Source organism: Gopherus flavomarginatus, chromosome 2, assembly GCF_025201925.1.
Source record: "Gopherus flavomarginatus isolate rGopFla2 chromosome 2, rGopFla2.mat.asm, whole genome shotgun sequence".
Classification (NCBI taxonomy): Eukaryota; Metazoa; Chordata; order Testudines; family Testudinidae; genus Gopherus; species Gopherus flavomarginatus.
The window spans coordinates 61632611-61653102 of record NC_066618.1 but is presented as its reverse complement, the minus strand read 5'-3'; the positions used below and the strand labels follow the sequence as shown (position 1 = coordinate 61653102).

Genomic DNA, 20492 nt, shown 5'->3' with positions numbered 1-20492 from the left:
TACAGTGATGAATGCAAAGTGGAAGATTTTTCTCTTCTCAACAGTTTAAGAAAATTTAAAACATCCAGCAACAGTAAATGTCTAAAAACAAGAATCCTGTGCCCCTGTAAAATGTCTTTTTAAAAATACTTTGTAATACAGACTTGGTAATAGGTTACATGAAACTATAGATCTTAATTAAAAATCTGTTAGACTTTGGCTACAGTTGAAAGCTTTGTGTAATATTAGTTATCATTCCACTCAAATGGAAGCTAATGAGACTTGAAATTAAACATCTCATCAAACATGTAGATACAATGAAGCTCATGGATTCTAGGTCTGTATTAGAGGAGACGGACGGATGTCTTAAATCAAGACTAGGACTCAGGAATTTAGATTCTGTTCCTATCCAGGGTGGATAAAAATCAATGATTTAAAAAAAAATAAAAATCAGATTTTTTAAATTTAAATCGGATTTTTTTGATAAAATGCTTTTTGAGGAAAAAACCTATCTAAAGATAGTTTTAATTAAGATACGTTATAGCTCAAAGATATCATCATGGAATAGGGAATATAAATTCTAATTCTATAGTATGAGACAATATATTCATGTAATGTTTAAGAAAAATTTTCTAAATGACTTCAATAGTTCATGGACTAGGGACCCAATCTTATGGGGTCCCAGGGGCTTCTGTATAGATTATTTAGGTTAATCTTTCTGTCTACCCTATGGGACTCAGTGCTCAGTCTAGCAGACACCATCAGAGATGCTTAGTTTTGCAATTCTCAAACTGTGGATTTGTGTCTCCAGAGATAACATGCTTGTTAACAGCAAAAATGTTTTTAAATAAATAAATAATATATAGAGGTGAGAAATAACAGCTCTCAACCCTATTGTCCCTCTGCAAATTGTGAACACAGAGTCAATCTCTTACCTCTCTCTAAAAGTGTAAAGTTTCAAAAAGTTCAATGAATAGATTGTTGGAGGAAGCCTAGATATGGACAAGGAGAAGAAGTCTGGAGATAAATGTGAGAAGGGAGGGACAGGCAGTAGAAACAAAAGTGAAACTAAGCAGCATATTCCACAAGTCTTGAGGTTTTTCTGAGGCCTGGGCTACACTAGCGGGGGGAGATTCGAACTAAGATACGTAACTTCGGCTATGCAAAAGTATCTTAGGCCTGGTCTACACTACGCGTTTAAACCAATTTTAGCAGCGTTAAACCGATTTAACGCTGTACCCGTCCACACAATGAGGCCTTTTATATCGATATAAAGGGCTCTATAAATCTGTTTCTTTACTCCTCCCCAACGAGCGGAGTAGTGCTAAAATCGGTATTACCATATCGGATTAGGGTTAGTGTGGCTGCAAATCGACGGTATTGGCCTCCGGGCGGTATCCCACAGTGCACCATTGTGACCGCTCTGGACAGCAATCCGAACTTGGATGCAGTGGCCAGGTAGACAGGAAAAGCCCCGTGAACTTTTCATTTCCTGTTTGCCCAGCGTGGAGCTCTGATCAGCACGGGTGGTGATGCAGTCCCAAATCCAAAAAGAACTCCAGCAAGGACCGTATGGGAGATACTGGATCTGATCGCTGTATGGGGACACAAATCTGTTCTATCACAGCTCCGTTACAGAAGAGGAAATGCCAAAGCATTTGAAAAAAATCTTCAGGCTATGATACAGGGTCCACAGCACAGTGCTGTGTGACAAGCGCAACGGAAATCCAAAGAATGAAATGGACGCTCATGGAGGGAGGGGGTACTGAGGACTCCAGCTATCCCACAGTCCCCAGCAGTCTCCGAAAAGTATTTGCATTTTTGGCTGAGCTCCCAATGCCTGCAGAGTCAAACACATTGTCCGGGGTGGTTCAGAGAATAGCTCGTCAATGTACCCCCTCCTCCCCATGAAAGAAAAGGGAAAAAAAAATCATTTTTTGACTTTTTTCAATGTCACCCTATGTCTACTGAATGCTGCTGGTAGACACGATGCTATGGCAGTGAAAAGCAGTATCCGCTCCCCTCCCCTCCCCGGTGGCAGACGGTACAATATGACTGATATCTGTCGTCATCATCAGCCCGTGAGTGCTCCTGGCTGGCCTCAGGTGAGGTTGGCCGGGGGCGCCTGGGTGAAAATAGGAATGATTCCTGGTCATTCCCAGTAGATGGGACAGAACGGCTGGTAACCGTCCTCATCATAGCAACTGGGGGCTGAGCTCCATCAGCCCCTTCCCTTTCGTGTGTAAAGAAAAGATTCTGTACTGCCTGGACTATCATAGCAGCTGGAGGCTTCCTCCTCCTCATTTTATCTCAGTAACAAGTCAGTGTTTCTTATTCCTGCATTCTTTATTACTTCATCACACAAATGGGGGGGACACTGCCACCGTAGCCCAGGAAGGTTTGGGGAGGAGGGAAGCAACGGGTGGGGTTGTTGCAGGGACACCCCCTAGAATGGCATGCAGCTCATCATTTCTGTGGGATCTGACACGGAGCCGCTGTGCTCTTTGGTTCTCTGATACCCTGGTTCTCTAGTACACTTGCCCCATATTCTAGGCAGGACTGACTCTATTTTTAGATACTATAAAGGAGGGATTGACTCGGGGAGTCATTCCCATTTTTGTCTTTGCGCCCCCAGCTGACCTCAGCCAGGGGCACCCATGACAGCAGCAGACCGTACAGAACGACAGATAGCCGTCATCTCATGACCAATTTACAATGGTGCAGCAGATGGTAGAGAACGACTGATAACCATCTCTGCTGCCATGCAAAGGCAAATGAATGCTGCTGTGTAGCGCTGCAGTATCGCCTCTGTCAGCGGCATCCAGTACACATACAGTGACAGTAAAAAAAAAGCTGAACGGGCTCCATGGTTGCCGTGCTATGGCGTCTGCCAGGGCAATCCAGGGAAAAAGGGCGCGAAATGATTGTCTGCCGTTGCTTTCCCAGAGGAAGGAATGACTGATGACATTTACCCAGAACCACCCGTGACAATGATTTTTGCCCCATCAGGCACTGGGATCTCAACCCAGAATTCCAAGGGACGGGGGAGACTGCAGGAACTATGGGATAGCTACAGAATAGCTACCCACAGTGCAACGCTCCAGAAATTGACGCTAGCCTTGGACCATGGACGCACACCACCGAATTAATGTGCTTAGTGTGGCTGCGTGCACTTGACTTTATACAATCTGTTTTACAAAACCGGTTTATGTAAAATCGGGATAATCCCGTAGTGTAGACATACCCTCAGTTCGACTTACCTGGCTGTCCTCACAGCGGTGAGTTGACTGCTGTGGCTCCCCCATCGACTCCGCTTACTCCTCCTGCTGAGGTGGAGTACAGGCATCGATTAGCAGATCGATTTATCGCATCCAGACGAGACGCGATAAATCGATCCCTGACACATCAAAAACTACCTGCTGATATGACGGGTAGTATAGACATACCCCAAGTGTACCTTTAATTGATTTGAGATCTACCATACCATTCTCTCACTAGAAGGGAAAATCTATAATGACAGCAGGCCATAAAAGAAACCCAGTTTGGGAATATTTTAATGAAGTTCCTCTACCTGTGGGTAAGACAGGCCTGCATGCAAAATGCAAACAGTGCAACAAAGAAATGCAAGGCCTGCTTGCCCGAATGAAACAATATCATGAGAAGTGTTCCTTCTCAGGAGGAAGCTGCGTTGAATCTGATGAAAGGAACATGTCTGACATGCAGGATCTTCAGGTTGGTAAACTTTTTTATTTCATACTTCTTTCTTAGACTGCCTGTCTTCCCTTCTGGACTACTCTTGAATTCTCATGTTTGAGCAAGAAATATAGTTATTCTATGGTACTATCATTTTAGATGCAGTTGTGATAAAAAATAGATAGCTGAAATAGGCAGGTCTTGCTTTTACAATTTCACCTTTAAAGTGGTACTGAGTGTCAGTGAATGCATTGAGAAATACTAAATGAACAGTATGGTAATAATAACTGCATTGACCTATTTTGTTTAGGAGAATCCATCCTCAACATACAGGATTCTGAAGACTATCCACCTTCAACATCACCATTATTTTCTATAGTTTGAGAGTTATCTGCCAATGATAGCGTTTCAGTCCATCATGTGTCACATAGCCACAGTATATCGCCTGTAGCAAAAAGAAAAAAAAATCTCCATCATCCAGAAAATAACCATAGATAAGTTTGTGATAAGAACCAACAGATTACAAAAAGAGGTACCTGATGAAAAAAATTGCTGCATTTGTTTATGCAACAAACTCTCCTTTCCATATGATTGAGAACCTACACTTCATTAACATGGTTCAGTCATTAGACCAGGATACAGTCCACCCAATAGAGCAGATGTCGCAGGAACATTGCTGGATGAAGTGTATGAAAGAGAAATTGAGCAGTACGCAAAAGGTCTAGAGGGTGAAATTGTTAACCTTAGTCTTGATGGGTGGAGTGATGTCCACAATGATCCTGTTGTAAGTGCTTGTGTGACAACAGAAGGAAATGTCTTCCTTACAGAAACAATTGATACATCAGGAAATGCACACACAGCAGAATACTTATAAGAAGTAGCACTAGACGCTGTAACAAACTAAAAAAACAAAATCAAATGTCTAGTCCGCAGCTTGGTCACAGACAATGCTACAAATGTATCCAAGATGAGAAGAAATTTAAAAGACAGTGAAGACAGTCCCAAGCTAATAACATGCAGTTGCAGTGCTCATTTGATACACCTCCTAGCCAACGACTTCAGTGTTCCAGAAATAAAGGCTAATGTTGTTGAAATTGCAAAATATTTCTGTAACAATCACTTTGCAGCAGCTGCTCTGAAAAAAGTGGGAGGAACCAAACTAACTCTCCCACGGGATGTGCGATAGAACTCAGTAGTGGACTGTTTTGAACACTATATCAAGAACTGGCCTAATCTGATGACAGTTTGCAAACAAAATCGTGAAAAAATAGATGGCACCGTCACAGTCAAAGTTCTCAACATTGGGCTTACGAGAAATGTTGAACACATGCTGAGTACCCTGAAGCCTATTTCTGTAGCTTGAACAAAATGCAGGGAAATAGCAATTTTATTGCTGATGCTGTTGAAATTTGGAAGGAACTGAGTCAGAGCTTAAAACGAGAAATATACAGTGACTTAGTTAAATTACAAGCATTAAAAAAACAAATGGGACAAGCACTATCTCCAGCTAATTTTCTTGCAAATATTCTCAATACTGGGTACCGGGATCAAAACTTAACTGCTGAAGAGGAGGAGTTGGCTATGACATGGACATCCAGCAATCATCCCTCCATAATGCCAACTATAATAAACTTCAGAGTTTAGGGTGAACCATTCAAGAAATATATGTTTGCTGATATTTTAAAGAAAGTCACACCAGTGAACTTGTGGAAGTCACTTAAGCACTTGGACTCAGAGACTGTTGAAGCGATAATCTCACTTTTAAGAGCAGTAACTTCTTTGGCCGGTGTATAAAGAATATTTTCTTACTTTGGACTAATTCATTCCAAACTGAGAAATCATTTGGGACCTGAAAAAACAAGAAAGCTTGTTTTTCTTTTCCAGATTATGAACAAACAGGAAAATGAAGGTGAAGACGACTGAGATAGCTGCGGACGCCAAGATTTTAAGTTTCTCACGTTGACCTGGCTGACATACTCGATTTAATTTTTTTTAAATATTTCATTTAACTATTTTAGTTAAAAACAATTTTAACAAAAACAAACATGATTTTAAAAAACTTGAATGTTTAACTAAATTCAAAAATTCATATGTTTGTTTTGTTAAAATATTATATGTTTGCTGCTGAAGAAAAAAATCCAGAATACATAATGTTGTTTTAGTTAAATAAAACAATGTAAATGTCTGTCTGGTGATGTTCTCCTTTAAATACAGCATAACAAGAAAATCCTCCAAATATTAATGATTAACCTGTTGAATTGGAGATAGTTGAATGAGATAGTCCAATGACTTCATAAATATCTGCTTCAATTACCTTTGGTAAATGAAATAACCAAACAATCATTCATTTTCTGATATAGCTGTAAAACTAATCTGAAAAGTTTTCAAAATAAATCACTTAAAAAATGTATAATGTGTACCTTCTAAAATGAAACCTACATCTATCTCTGAGTTGTGAAGAATATGTATTAAGGTTATAACAACCAATACGAATGCACTTTTATGTAGAAATCCATGATTAAATCGAGTCTTCCTGACTCTGATTTGTCATGATTAAATCAAATCCACCCTGTTCCCATATATGCCAGATTTTGTGTGAAACACTGAGCAAGTCAATCAATTTTTTTGTACCTGTTTCTTCATCGGTAAAGTGGGCATAATACTATGTATGTCCATCACAGGAATTCTGGAAGATTTCATTATAAAATGCTTTAAGTTTTATGGGTAGAAGGCATTACGAAAGTGCAAAATATTGTTACTTTGTTTTCCAGCAGCACAAATCCACCTAAGTCACTGAAACAAAGTAAAATCCAGCATAATTCTTGGACAACTCAAGTGAGTACCTTCATCCTTCTTATGGAAACAGTACATTTGTTTTATTCATTTCTAATCTGAAACACAATTGAGACATTTTGGTTTTATCATCTGTAGTCTCTTTTTAAAAAATTGCAATTCTCACATTTTTTCTTAGTTTCTTCTATTTCTCATCTTAGTTAAATGTTTCCTTCAGTCACCTCTTGTAATGTTCTTTAATAAAAATGAATGTGTTCAGGCATAACTATAACTTCCATTCCAACGAGCTGAACAAGCATGACAAAATTCACACTGAGTGGGAATCTGCTTTTTTAATTCCCTGCTGGGAGTCTGCCAGCTGGGGAACGCAGACCAGCAAGTGTAGGTCTTAATTACACGCATCCCGAGGCTGCTGCCAATGCTTCTCCATTGAGGAGCATTTGCTTTCCACTGTTCTTCTTGATGAGCAGATCATTCAAACATAATTTATTACTGCTTCATATTATAAGTAATGAAATGAAGAAACATTTTTAACTCAAGGGAATTTTAATAGGTTACTTGCAAAACTGTTATTGCAGGCAACAACTTGTACATAATTTTAGTTCTAAATCTACCCCCCCCCCCAAAAAAAAATCAGCAATATAAAAATGTCAAATTAATGCCTTAGAGGCTTTGCTGGCAGAATTCAGTTCTAACTTCTAGAATGTGGGAAATCTGGTTTTATTTCTGTCTTTTTTTTTTTCATTTTTCTATTTTTTTAGAAAACAATTTACAAGTGAAATATTACTACAAAACTTTTTTATAAGGAATTTTTGCAAAACATTTACATTTTTACCATCAACTATTTCTCTGTTTCAAAATCATTATGTAGATTTAATACCCTATGCTGCACATCAATTTATGCGGGATGACAATTCAGTGACATGCATTAAAAAACACCACAAGGCATTAAAATGAAGACTTAAATACAAATATTGTTGCAATAAAACAGTTATAAAATTGAAAAATAGGACCTAAACATCATGCTTACCTAAGTTTGACAAATTAACTTTTTCTCCTAAATTACACACTTTTATTACTGCTCTCGTGAAAGAGTGTGATAAATAATGACTTAACACCAAGTTCTAACGTAATCGGCAACACATACACAAAACTAACCAAAGAATGTATATTGTAAGAAAAAAACTATTCTAACACTGGAGTTCTACCATGATAAATACACTTTGCACTGATAATTACAATAAAACAAAATTTTATAACAGTGGCAAAGGGAATGAACAGTGAAATGCCATTAAACAAGATACTACTGCACATCTGTGCCCTATTACTTACAACAGCTATATCCCACTGAGTCAAATAAAGGACATTGAAATTTACGATCCTTCTAAGACAGAAAAGTGGACTCAGAATGGAATGCAGAACAGACTGTTAAAACGTTTCTAATTCCAGTAGTAAAATGTGCACCTGCTAACATAAGTGAATGTACTTTAGATACTACAAAGTCAACCAGATTTAGATTTTGATACATTTGTAATAGGGACTCATTGTAGATTAAAAATGACTTCAGTTTCTTATCTGCATACATAAGTATGCATGAAAAAATATGAAATGGCTGTGCAGAATGCTCATACCTTCAGTTTATAAAAACTGTTAACTTCTAAGAAACATGATTATAACATTAGGAAAGTTTTTCTTTGCATAAAGGAATTTATAGCACTGATTGTGAAGCGTAATGATAAAATATATATTTGATGTTTCAGTTCTTATATAACATTAACAATTAGCACTACCTAATGTTCATTTGTATTAAATGTAGTAATCTAATTGATTCTGATGTTTTAAATCCAGATACATCAGCTGAGAGTACTTTAAATAAAATATATAAAAGAATGTACAAAACCCAACTAAAATTTAAAGACTTTGTTACAAGTCTACAAAAGCTTTAAGAAACTTGAAATCTATAACCACAGTGTAAAATTGTTTTTCCTTTAATCTCAAAGCTTTTAATGTAAACTGAAAGTACAAAAGACCTTCAGCTTTATATTTTGCTACAAAGGGCTGGCCTAAAGTGTACACAGTGTAAACAATGATTGGTATTTCTTTCTTCAAAAATACATGAAACATCACAAGATTGATAAAGTATTCATATGAGAAGTATGTTTTCTGACGGAATGCACAAGATCTCTGTTATGTGTCTCATACAAACATTTCCCAAATAAACTGTTCATCTTTAACCTGCAGGAAAAAGAGTAAAAAATATTTTGATGTATAAATTTAAACAAATGGACTGTCATGAGATACCAAATGGCTAAATTTGTAAAACATTCCATTTACGCCTATGGGAAACAATTCAAAATCCTGAGTGTGAAATATTTGGCCATCCTTCCTCCATGTATGCACTGGAGTTTTTACATAAAAATGCTCAGTTGTTTTATTTCTCCAACAATTATGTTCTATTAAGTTAACAGATATTGGAAATATAATAAAACCTTTTAAATCAATTGCTGTATGATAAAAAGATACCTATATTCCTTTTTGCCCCAGTCTCTCTTGTGGCTGGAGGCTCAAAATTATTGATCATATAAGAAAATGGGTGGTGGATATTCCTTACCAGCCTATGCACTTACAATTGGAAAGAAAATAAGATGATTAATCTTTAGAGGAAGAGAAAGAAAAAAAATGCATTAATTTACAATTATCTTTTTTGTTGTTAAAATGTCATAATTTGTCCTTTTCTTTGGCTGTTTAGTCAAAGTATAAAGAATTCTTCACCTTCACCATAATATAATAATTTATATATACAGGACAGAACTGGAGAATGAGTTACAACACTCATTAAACAATTCAGTTGTCCAATCAATATCCAAGTATTCCCATAAAATTTAAATATTCAAAAGTATGAGTTTTGTGACTCAAGTTAACAAATGGATTCCTGATATCTTAAAATGTAATGAACTGGAATATCAAAACTTAAACACACAAGTTTCCATATTTTATTATTATCCTACATAAAGATATTAATTCTGTAAAATCTTATGTTAATATATTTCTGTAGTTTAATTTTTTCTAATGTATACATTAAATCTAAATATCTCTTAATTCTCCAAAGAAAGAGAGAAATCTGAGTTCAGTGATTGTCATTTATACACACTACTATAATGTAGTGGTCAAAATTATCTGAGCTGCACCTCAGATCTGCTTTGCAGCATGTAAATTCAACTGCTATTTGAATAATTTCTAAACTTGAGAAAAGACGGCCAAAATCAACTTACAGATTCCACAGAACTGAGCAAAGAAATAATTACCACTCAATTCTTATGCATTTTTGTTGTGCCTTATGGGAAAAGAAGTTCCCTTGAAAATATTACAGATTCAGATTATAAACAAAGTATCTCCAAATGACAACACTCCTAACCAAGATCCACCCTGTCATATTGATATTGTCTGATTTTACAAACACAACAACACACAAATGCTAAAAGAGAGGGGAAATTTGCATTTAAAACAATTATATAATATAGAGCCACATAACTAAAAAAGTACAGTATGGAAGCAGTATTCCCCCAACTGTTTACCCAGTATGTCAATTTGCGCTGTTTGTATTTTTGAAAATTTGTCTTGTTGCACCAGTGTACACTTCTCATGCTGACCCTCCAACTTGGAATACTTACAGAAGTCAAGACTGAAAACATGATTTCCTGCTCTGTAATCCACTTTACCAGCCCACTTCCATATCATGAAAGGTATGTAAACTTAAGTGCAGCACTAGGTGTCCGTATAAATGATCCTTTCAGAATTCTTCCATGTTTGTTGAAACATTAGGGGTTGCTGGGTTTGAATCTTGAGAAATGGCTGCAACAGTGACAATTCTTGGAGAGCCAAGAACCTCAGTAACTGAAGAGTCCAGTTCTCCTGAAGTAACAATAGCAAGGGCTGTTCCACCACCTTTCTTGTTCTGATGAGTTTTGACATGTTTGGAGAGATGGTCACTCCGCATAAACCTCTTAGAACATTCGGGGCACTCAAATCTTTTTTCACCTAATTTAAAATAAAAACAAAAATGTCAGTGAAATAGATATTTAAAGGTATTTAACTTTTTTCAGTCATTCAAACAAGCCTTTCGCCCTCCATTGAAAAACATTTTAAAAGTGTTTGGATGTATCTAAAATTGCAAAATAGATACAACCTTATCTTCTCTAAATGTCTGATTTCCAGATCCATTGAATCTCTTCCCTTTTAAAATGCTTTCAGCAGACATGCTTGCAGCCTATATTTCCTCTGCTGTGATTAGTCCGTGCAGGATCTGAATTTTAGCTTCTCAATAAGAATTCTCTTTCATAAACTTAGAACTTAGCAGTGGATGGAAGAAGAACATGACTAAAATACTAGATAAAACTGCTGAAAGGGGACCCAGGTAGCTTCCATACTGTCCCCTAAAGATTGAGGACAGCCATCCCTCTGAAGAGATTCAGGGGTTCCTTTGGAGTGCTGGATGGCCAATTAGGATGGTGCTGGCCTGCAGATCTCCTTTCCACGGGATCTTCTGAGCCAGATGTTGGTGAAGTAAGGAAATCTGTGACTTCCACAACCTCTGTGACAGACTTGCCGCTTTATCCATGGTGCTCCAAGGGCTGGTTGACCACCGAGGCAGGTTTATAAACATAAAAGGAGGGTGATTTGGAAAGGTCCATGATGCTAGGCTCTTTTGGAATTCAGTTGGATTTACCTAAATGAATCAAAGACAGTTTGCTGCCAGGATCACTACAGGCATTAATGGTGTAGAGATTGCTCCAGTTATACTTGGAGAGCTGCCTTATCCTCTGCTGCTGTGGTTAATGATGCCATATAGCAGGGGTGGCTAAAGAGAAGGTTACTTACTATAACTGGAGGTTCTTTGAGATGTGTGGTCTTTATCTAGATTCCAATCGTAATGTGCATATGGCGCCATGCGCCAGAACTGTTCACAGTCGTGTCCATTGATCTGTGTGTGCATCATGCATCAGCCACGTGGTGCATCTGAGGCTTTAAGAGGCTGCACAGGTTGACGCCATTCCAATTCTCTCTTACTCAGCAACAGAAAAGCCCGGAACAGAGGGGAAGGAGGGCAGAATTTGAATCCAAATAGGGACCACACATCTCAAAGAACCTCCAGTAATCCTCCTAGTTCCCTCCTGGCCTCACCAGTACTGGAACACTGATCTCCTCCACCTCTCCTCTCGCCCCCCGATCCTCCTCCCCACCATCCCAGATCTCCTGACACAAGACCACAGCCGACTATGACACCCCAACCCGCGCCCTCTTCACTTGGCCTGGTATTTGGTTGGGGATCATGTGCAGACCAGGCCTGCTCTGCACCCATCCGCAACATACTCACTAACAGCAGATGCTAATCCACTCACACCTATTATTCTGCTAAGTGGCATAGCTTTATTGCCTGGGCCCAACACTGCCACATTCCAACAGACTCTGTCTTCATTTCTTCTCTCCTGGACTACCTTCTCCATCTCCGCCAATCGGGCCTGGCACACTCCTCTATCTGTGCTAACCTATCTGCGTCCCGCGGATGGCTTCTCTGTCTTTACTCACCCAAATGACCTCCTGATTCCTCAGGGGCCTCCTCAATGTTTTTCCTTTTGTACAAAGGCCCACCCCATCATGGGATCTCAACTTTGTCCCCTGTACTTTTACCAAAGTCCCTCGTTACCTGCTCCCTCCCTCACCTCTCCATGAAGGTCATCATCTTGGTGGCCATCACTTTTGCTTGCTGTATCAGTGAACTGGTAGCCATAATGGCAGATCCACCGTTCACTGTCTTCCATAAGGACAAAGTCTCCTTATGTCTACACCCCAAGGTTCTACCCAAGGTGGCTTCCTCCTTCCACCTCAACCAAAGTATACACCTTCCAGTCTTCTACCCACACCTCATGCCTCACCCATGGAGCAGGCTTTCCATTCCCTTGAAGTCTGCAGAGTGCTCACCTTTTATCTACACTGCACTTGTGGCTTCCGCAAATCCCACCGGTGCTTCTAAGTGGATCTCCCACTGCATTGCGAACTGCGACGAGCTAGCTGGCATTCCACTTCAACTAGGAATCATGGCCCACTCCATGCAGGCATAAGCCGCCACGCTGGCCTTCGTCACCAACATTCCACGGCAGAACATTTGTTGAGCTGCCAATTGGTCTTCCATACACACCTTTCTCCACTCATTTCGCCATTGCTCCCTCTACAACGATGAATGTGGCAGTCGGTCATGCTGTCCCACAGACTTGGTCTTTTCCAGAGTCCTTGCGCCTACCTTCATGGTGACAGCTGCTTGCTACTCTTCCGTGTTTGGAATCCACATAGGAACCAGCATCAAAGAAGAACTTACTGACCCTCCGAAGTGTATATGACAATCTTCAGAAGTTCAAGAGCCAGGGTGTGTGTGGTGGGGTGGCAGGGCTAGGGCTTCTGCCCCACAGGACGCACCTGACGGGGCTTGTGGGATCCCTTATTTTAATGTAAATCCTCCTCTGATGACTCTTCCTGCTTGTCCTCAGGGGAAGGCTGTAGGGGAGGCAGCAGGGTGCGCAACCAATCTGAGTTCAGCAGTGGTGTAATTAATCAAATACTGTCCAGCTCCTCAAAATATGGACAGATTACATTTCCACTGCTAGACCACTTCATGGGATCCCTCATTTTAATGTAAATCCTCTTAGCTGTTTGCTCTTTATCTGGCAATGGTGTCCTGGTCATGACCCCTCATGGACATCTACTTGATAAAATGCACAAACACATCTTTATTTCACAAGAGTTTGCTCTCCAGAGAACGATAAGATCTAGTATCTCAGCACATCTCTAAGCAACTGCTGGGGGCATGTTGTAGCAATGCTAATATATTAAATTCCAGGAGAAAACAGGCAAATTCTGGCCCCATGACAGGTTTTAAATACAGAATGGACATACAGACAACTTAATCCGAGAGCAATGGAGGGCACACAGGTAAACAGACAGATCAGTAATGGATGCCCACAAACAGTGTGGGATAGCAGCTGGAGGACTGCTACAGTAGTGCACAGCAGCACTGTGTGCACATGAACAATGCACCACACTAACTCACTCTGCATTAAACATAATACACTTTGAAAGAGTATTCCAGAGTTTCTGGAGTTACTACACTCTAACAAATTGTGCTGTGTGCATGTAGACATTTTCACATCAAACCAACCAGAGTTACTGTGGATTAAACCCCTGTGTAAAAAAGCCCCAAGGCTTTGTCTTGATTAGGAAAATTGATCAAGTTTAGGTCAGGCTTTTAGCCAATGCATGCTAGTTAACCAGGTCCTAAACTCAATCTTTTCCTAATGCAGATGCAGGGAAACAGCTTGAAACTTGATTTAAAATCACTGTTCACCGATAGCCACTATCATTAAAGGAATTACTCTATCGAATACAGACAGTTGATTAACCTGTATGGGTTCTTCTATGTCTTTGCAGCTCATCACTCCGTGTAAATCTTTTGCCACAAAACATCCAGTTGCATACAAATGGTCTTTCTCCAGTATGCCAACGAAGGTGTGCCCGGAGATGAGATGTTTTCCCATAAACTTTTCCACATCCTTCAATATGACAGATATGCTGCTTCTTTTTTCCTGGCTCACTGCTGCCTCTGACAGGATCAAAAGTTAAGCAGTTAGGTGATTGTATTTTAAAATATTATCAGCTCTCTAAGGAAAAATATGAAATTGTAAAATTAAGTTGATTATAATCTTCTTTCTGAATAGAACATTTACAAGCATGATTTCCTATGGACATGATTAAAAACATGACAGTAATAGAAGGAAAAAAGCCCCCAAAATAAGGCAGGCCCACAAGATGCCTAAAGTTTAACTGACAAACTAACATTACCTTCCTTCTCCTTCTCTACAATTAGGACACGAGCAAGCAACTCTTCTTAACCTCTTGCCAGGTTGTATTTCCTGGTCAGAAGCTTGCTGGGCTTGTTGTAACTGCACTTGTGTGATCTGATCAGGACTAACAGCACCAATTGCTGCATTAGCAATACCTCCTACAGCTACAGTTACTGGAGCTATTGTGGCTTGTTGTACTTTCACGCCTCCATCCTGTCCTTGCTGTTGACCTGTAAAATAAGAAAGTCTTTGTAAGTTTTAGTGATCATCTCAGAAAGGTCACAACATAATATTTTATATGACTTTTGTTCAAAAGAATATCCACTGTACGTGGACGAAAACGGCACAAAAAATATTAAACCCAGTTAGTTTACTAGTGTGCTTTAGTATACTACAAACAGACTTTATACACCACTTTAGAGAGCTCTGATTAACGTAATTCATTATAAAAAGAGTACAGTAAAGCAAAATGTGTGCTCTCAATATGAGATAACTAGTTTTACAGGCATCTTCTTTTTTAGAGAATGAAGAGATACATCAGAAGAAGATATGAAACAAAGCATTACACAGAATTCATTTTCTACTGTTGATACTTTTCCCTAGAATAACTTTGGAAATCATATTCCTATTTAAAACTCACACACATTTATTTTTTAAGTTGTTCTATGGACTTAACCTACTATTTTTGCAAGCAACTGAGTCACAAACTTCATTTATACATAAAAATATGCAGTATCTTGATGCATTCCATTAGGATTTCTTCAAAACAAATTTATACTGAAAGAACATTAATGCTGCAAAGTCAAGCATGTAAAAGGTAGGAAATGCCAGAATTAAGATTTCCCATGCAACCTTAAATCAGCCCCAATGTATGGCTGAATTTAAATAATCTTGAATTACATGTTCAGATAGTAATTATTCTGAAAGAATTATGAAATTATGGCACTTCCTAATTTTTGAGTGCTTGACTTTGCAACCTGAACAATATACTTTTAATGACTTTACTGAAATTACCAGTTATTAAAAATGAAAACTGGAAAAATTGAAATTCCATCATATGCAACTGTAATGACTGCCTTCCTCCAACCACCACACAGAGATAGTCAGCACAGTTTGAATTCCAGACCTTAAGATCCACAGTGCAAACTTCTACCATTAAAGGTAAAAGAATAACTGGTAGCAGCAACCATATGCCAGAAAATTACACAAATGCTAGAAAACAGTGAAATGTCCAGTATCAGGATTTTGTCCCTGACTCTTCTCTAAAGGTGTTAGAGTAGTGGTTACAGATAGCATAGCCAATCACATAGACTTGGCATGTTCAAAGTGAAAGCCACTGAAGCTTAGTGGATGACAGATCTGCCATAACAAACAGAGTTTCTAGTCCCAGCTCTGCCAGAAACTACCTTGCAGTCTCTGTGACAGGAATAGGAAGATTTATCTTTCTACTTCTTACTTTTATGTTAACCTCTTTTATCATTAGCCTAGTTATCTGAGAGTAAAGTGGGAACATGTCATCTTCTGGATTTTTAATTCTGACTATTAAAGCTGGTAGACAGTCCTTTTCCTTGGGACCGAGGGAGAGATGATAGGTGAAGGTGAGACTTTAACCTTCCCCTCAAACTACTAATAGAATATATTAAAATTTGTTGAGAGTGTCAACAAACATGTGAACCAGGGTGATCCAGCTGACAGTGTATGTGGACTTTCACAAAGCCTCTGACAAGGCCCTATATCCAAGGATTTTAAGCAAAATAAGCAGTCATTGGATAAGAAGGAAGGTCTTCATGGAACAGAAACTGATTAAAAGATAGTAAACAAAAGGTAGGAATAAATGGTCAATTTTCATAAGGGAAAGAGGTAAATAGCAGGGTCCCCCAAGGATCTGTACTGGGACCTGTAGCTGTTCAACATACTCATAAATGATCTGGAAAAAGTGGTGAAAAATGAGGTAGCACAGTTTGCAAATGATACTAAATTACTCAAGAGAGTAAAGTCCAAAGCTGACTGCGAAGAGTTACAGAAGCAATATTATAAGATCTCACAAAACTGAGTGACTAGACAACAAAATGGCAGATGAAAATCAAATGGTAATAAGCACAAAATAATGCACACTGGAAAAAATAATCCCAACTATACATAGAAATGATGGGTTCTAAATTAGCTGTTGCCACTAAAAGAGATGTTGGAGTCATCACTGATAGTTCTCTGAAAACCTCTGTACAACATCTAAAAAGCTGATAGAATGTTAAGAACCATTAGGAAAGGAGTAGATAAGAAAACAGAAAAATGCCACTATAAAAAAATCCATGCTACATTTCGAATACTGCATGCAGTTCTGGTTACTCTATCTCAAAAAATATATTAGAACTGGAAAAGGTACAGGGAAGGGCAACAAAAATGATTAGGGGTATGGAACTGCTTCCAAATGAAGAGAGATTTAAAAAAACGAACTGTTCAGCTTAGAAAAGAGACAACTGAGGGGAAATATGATAGAAGTCTATAAAATCATGGTGTGGAGAAGTAAATAGGGAAGTTATTTACCCCTTCACATAACACAAGACCAGGGGTCACCCAATGAAATTAACAGGCAGCAGGTTTAAAACAAACAAAAGGAAGTACTTTCTCACACAGTGCACAGTCAGCCTCTAGAACTTATTGTCCAGGAGATGTTGTGAGGGCCAAAAGAATAACTGGGTTCAAAAAAAGAATTAGGTAAGTTCATAGAAGACAGGTCCATCAATGGCTATTAGCCAAGATGGTCAGGAATGCAACCTCATGTCCCTACACAACTGACTGCCAGAAGCTGGGACTAGATAATGGGGGATGGATCAATGAGAACTAGCTCTGTTCTGTTCATTCCTTCTGAAGCATCTGGCACTGGCCACTGTCAGAAGACAGGTACGGGGCTAGATGGACCACTGGCCTGACCTAGTATTCTTATGTTCTTATAAATACAAAACAGAGGTTTCCTTTTAGCCCAGGCGGCACAGAGTTGGGAGGCTGAGGGAAAATTTCTATAACATCAGTTTGGTTCACGTGATGGAGTAGGCAAACCCGCTGCTTCTTCAATACTGATGAAAGCAAGAATGTAAGCAAAGCAGCAGCAGAAAGGAGAAAGAACCATAATTCTGCTGGAAAATCAGAAGGATAGAAGAAATAAACATTTTAGGAGATGGATCTTGAAGGAAAGGTGCAGCAAAAGTGGATTGATTAGAAAAAGGGTATTTTAAAATCTGCTTTAAGGATCAAGCAGCGTAAGTATCCCCTAAAGCTTTGCTGTTACTACTTGGTAAAAGCTGACCAGCAATGAGCCCTTCACAAAGATCACTGGAATAACCTGTTTTAAATAAATAAATAAATAAATAAATTCCAGCACTGAATCTATATCACTGTTAAGGTTGGAGAATAGGTCCCAGAAGGGGCTGGGAAAGTGTGCCAGTTTAGAGTGCTAGCAATTGGGGTTGTGGGGAGAACAGTGTGAAACAGCTACACTCTTTTGGAATGAAACACTGAAAGCAGGCTTTCAGTGCAAAGGATGGAAGTGAGAAGACACTCTCATGCAGCAGCGGCTCCAGGCACCAGCACTCCAAGCGTGTGCCTGGGGCGGCAAGCTGCGGAGGGCACCCTGCTGGTCCCTGTGAGGGCGGCAGTCAGGCAGCCTTCAGCGGCGCGCCTGTGGGAGGTCCCCGGTCCCGTGGATTCAGCAGCAATTCAGCGGCAGGTACGCCGAAGCTGCACGACTGGCGGACCTTCCGCAGGCAAGCCGCTGAATCCACAGGTCTGGGGACCTCCCACAGGGAAGCCGCTGAAGGTAGCCAGCCTGCCTGCCTGCTTGGGGCGGCAAAAAAGCTAAAACCGCCCCTGCTCTCATGGGAGGGCCTAGATGAAATGGATTGGGACTGAAAAGCTTGTATGTATCATCATCAGCTTATAGAAGTCCTCTCCCCTTCCCCCTCGCCCCATTTCAATTCAGAGCCATCCACGGCTTTTTTCTCCCCAGCACGCTCCCATTCATGGCATCTAGATACATACACCAAGGGTTCAGATTAAATTTAGTCAGGTTCTCACAAAACCAAAAAAAGCTGAGATGGTAGACGTCTGTAGTAGCTTGACGTCTGTAGTATGTAAGGTCTTGGAAAAACTTTTAAGGGAGAAAGTAGTTAAGGACATAGAGGTCAATGGTAATTGGGACGAACTGCAACATGGATTTACTAAAGGTAGATCGTGCCAAACCAATCTGATCTCCTTCTTTGAGAAGGTGACGGATTACTTAGATAAAGGAAATGTGGTAGGATATAATTTACCTCGATTTCAGTAAGGCATTTGACACGGTTCCACATGGGGAACTGTTAGTTAAATTGGAAAAGATGGGGATGAATATGAAAGTTGTAAGGTGGATAAGGAACTGGTTAAAGGGGAGACTCCAGGGGGTCGTATTGAAGGGTGAACTGTCAGGCTGGAAGGAGGTCACTAGTGGAGTCCCTCAAGGATCGGTTTTGGGACCGATCTTATTTAACCTTTTTATTACTGACCTTGGCACAAAGAGCGGGAATGTGCTAATAAAGTTTGCGGATGACACAAAGCTGGGGGGTATTGCTATCATGGAGAAGGACAGGGATACTATTCAGGAAGATCTGGACCACCTTGTAAACTGGAGTAATAGTAATAAGATGAAATACAATAGTGAAAAGTGCAAGGTCATGCACTTAGGGATTAATAATAAGAATTTTAGATATACGTTGGGGACGCATCAGTTGGAAGTGACAGAGGAGAAGAAGGACCTTGGGGTATTGGTTGATAGCAGGATGACTATGAGCCGCCAATGCGATACGGCTGTTAAAAAAGCAAATGCGATTTTAGGATGCATTAGGCGAGGTATTTCCAGCAAGGATAAGGAGGTGTTAGTACCGTTATATAAGGCGCTGGTGAGACCCCATCTGAAATATTGTGTGCAGTTCTGGTGTCCCATGTTCAAGAAGGATGAATTCAAACTGGAACAGGTCCAGAGACGGGCTACTAGGATGATCCGAGGAATGGAAAACCTGCCCTTATGAAAGGAGACTCAAAGAGCTTGGCTTGTTTAGCCTGGCCAAAAGAAGGCTGCGGGGGGATATGCTTGCTCTGTATAAATATATCAGGGGGGTTAACGTTAGGGAGGGAGAGGAATTATTTAAGTTTAGTACTAATGTAGGCACGAGGACGAATGGGTACAAACTGGATATAAGGAAGTTTAGACTTGAAATTAGACAAAGGTTTCTAACCATTAGGGGAGTGAAGTTCTGGAACAGCCTTCCAAGGGAAGTAGTGGGGGCAAAAGACTTTTCTGGCTTTAAGACTAAGCTTGATAAGTATATGGAGGGGATGTTATGATAGGATAGTTTAATTTGGGCAATTGATCTTGGATTATCACCAGATAAGTCTGCTCAATGGTCTGTGGGGAGATGTTGGATGGGATGGGAACTGAGTTACTGCAGATAATTCCTTCTTGGGTGCTGGCTGGTGAGTCTTGCCCACATGCTCAGGGTTTAGCTGATCGCCATATTTGGGGTCGGGAAGGAATTTTCCTCCAGGGCGGATTGGCAGGGGCCCTGGAGGTTTTTCGCCTTCCCCTGCAGCGTGGGGCATGGGTCGCTTGCTGGTGGATTCTCTGCAGCTTGAGGTCTTCAAACCAATTTTGAGGATTTCTATAACTCAGTCCTGGGTTAGGGGTTGTTATAAAAGTGGATGGGTAGGGTTCTGTGGCCTGCCTTGTGCAGGAGGTCAGACTAGATGATCATATTGGTCCCTTCTGACCTATGAGTCTATGAGGTAGATTCCTAATGAGAATATATTTGAAGCTCTGCATTCACTTCAGTGTGTGATTCCCTAGAAATTTGGTACCATTTTGCACTTCAACAAGAACTGTGAATACTTAATTACGTTTTATAATTTAAATGTGCAAAATAAATGCAAAGTTAGGCTCCCTGTAGCCCTTTTGTAACTTTTATGTTGAAATGTTCCCAAATAATATTAAGTTGCTGAAGATAAGGGTGCAACAAAACCCAACTTAGTTTTCAGGTTTGAGACTCTAGGTCAGTTAGAGAAAATGTATTTAGTGGAGGATCACTAGACAACACTATGAATGATACAAAT

General features: G+C 39.8%; 1 protein-coding gene across 1 annotated transcript in view; it reads right to left on the bottom strand.

The window, feature by feature from the left end:
• Nucleotides 1-8722: 8722 nt before the first annotated feature.
• The window catches only part of SP4 (Sp4 transcription factor), a 44375-nt gene continuing 32605 nt past the window's right edge, over nucleotides 8723-20492 (bottom strand). Inside the window, exons 4-6 of the mRNA XM_050938621.1 lie at nucleotides 14356-14587; nucleotides 13917-14116; nucleotides 8723-10503 (exon numbers count right to left, since the gene is read on the bottom strand). Of these exons, the coding sequence (XP_050794578.1) occupies nucleotides 10256-10503; nucleotides 13917-14116; nucleotides 14356-14587 (680 nt within the window). The 3' untranslated portion in view covers nucleotides 8723-10255. The remainder of the gene's footprint in view (nucleotides 10504-13916; nucleotides 14117-14355; nucleotides 14588-20492) is intronic.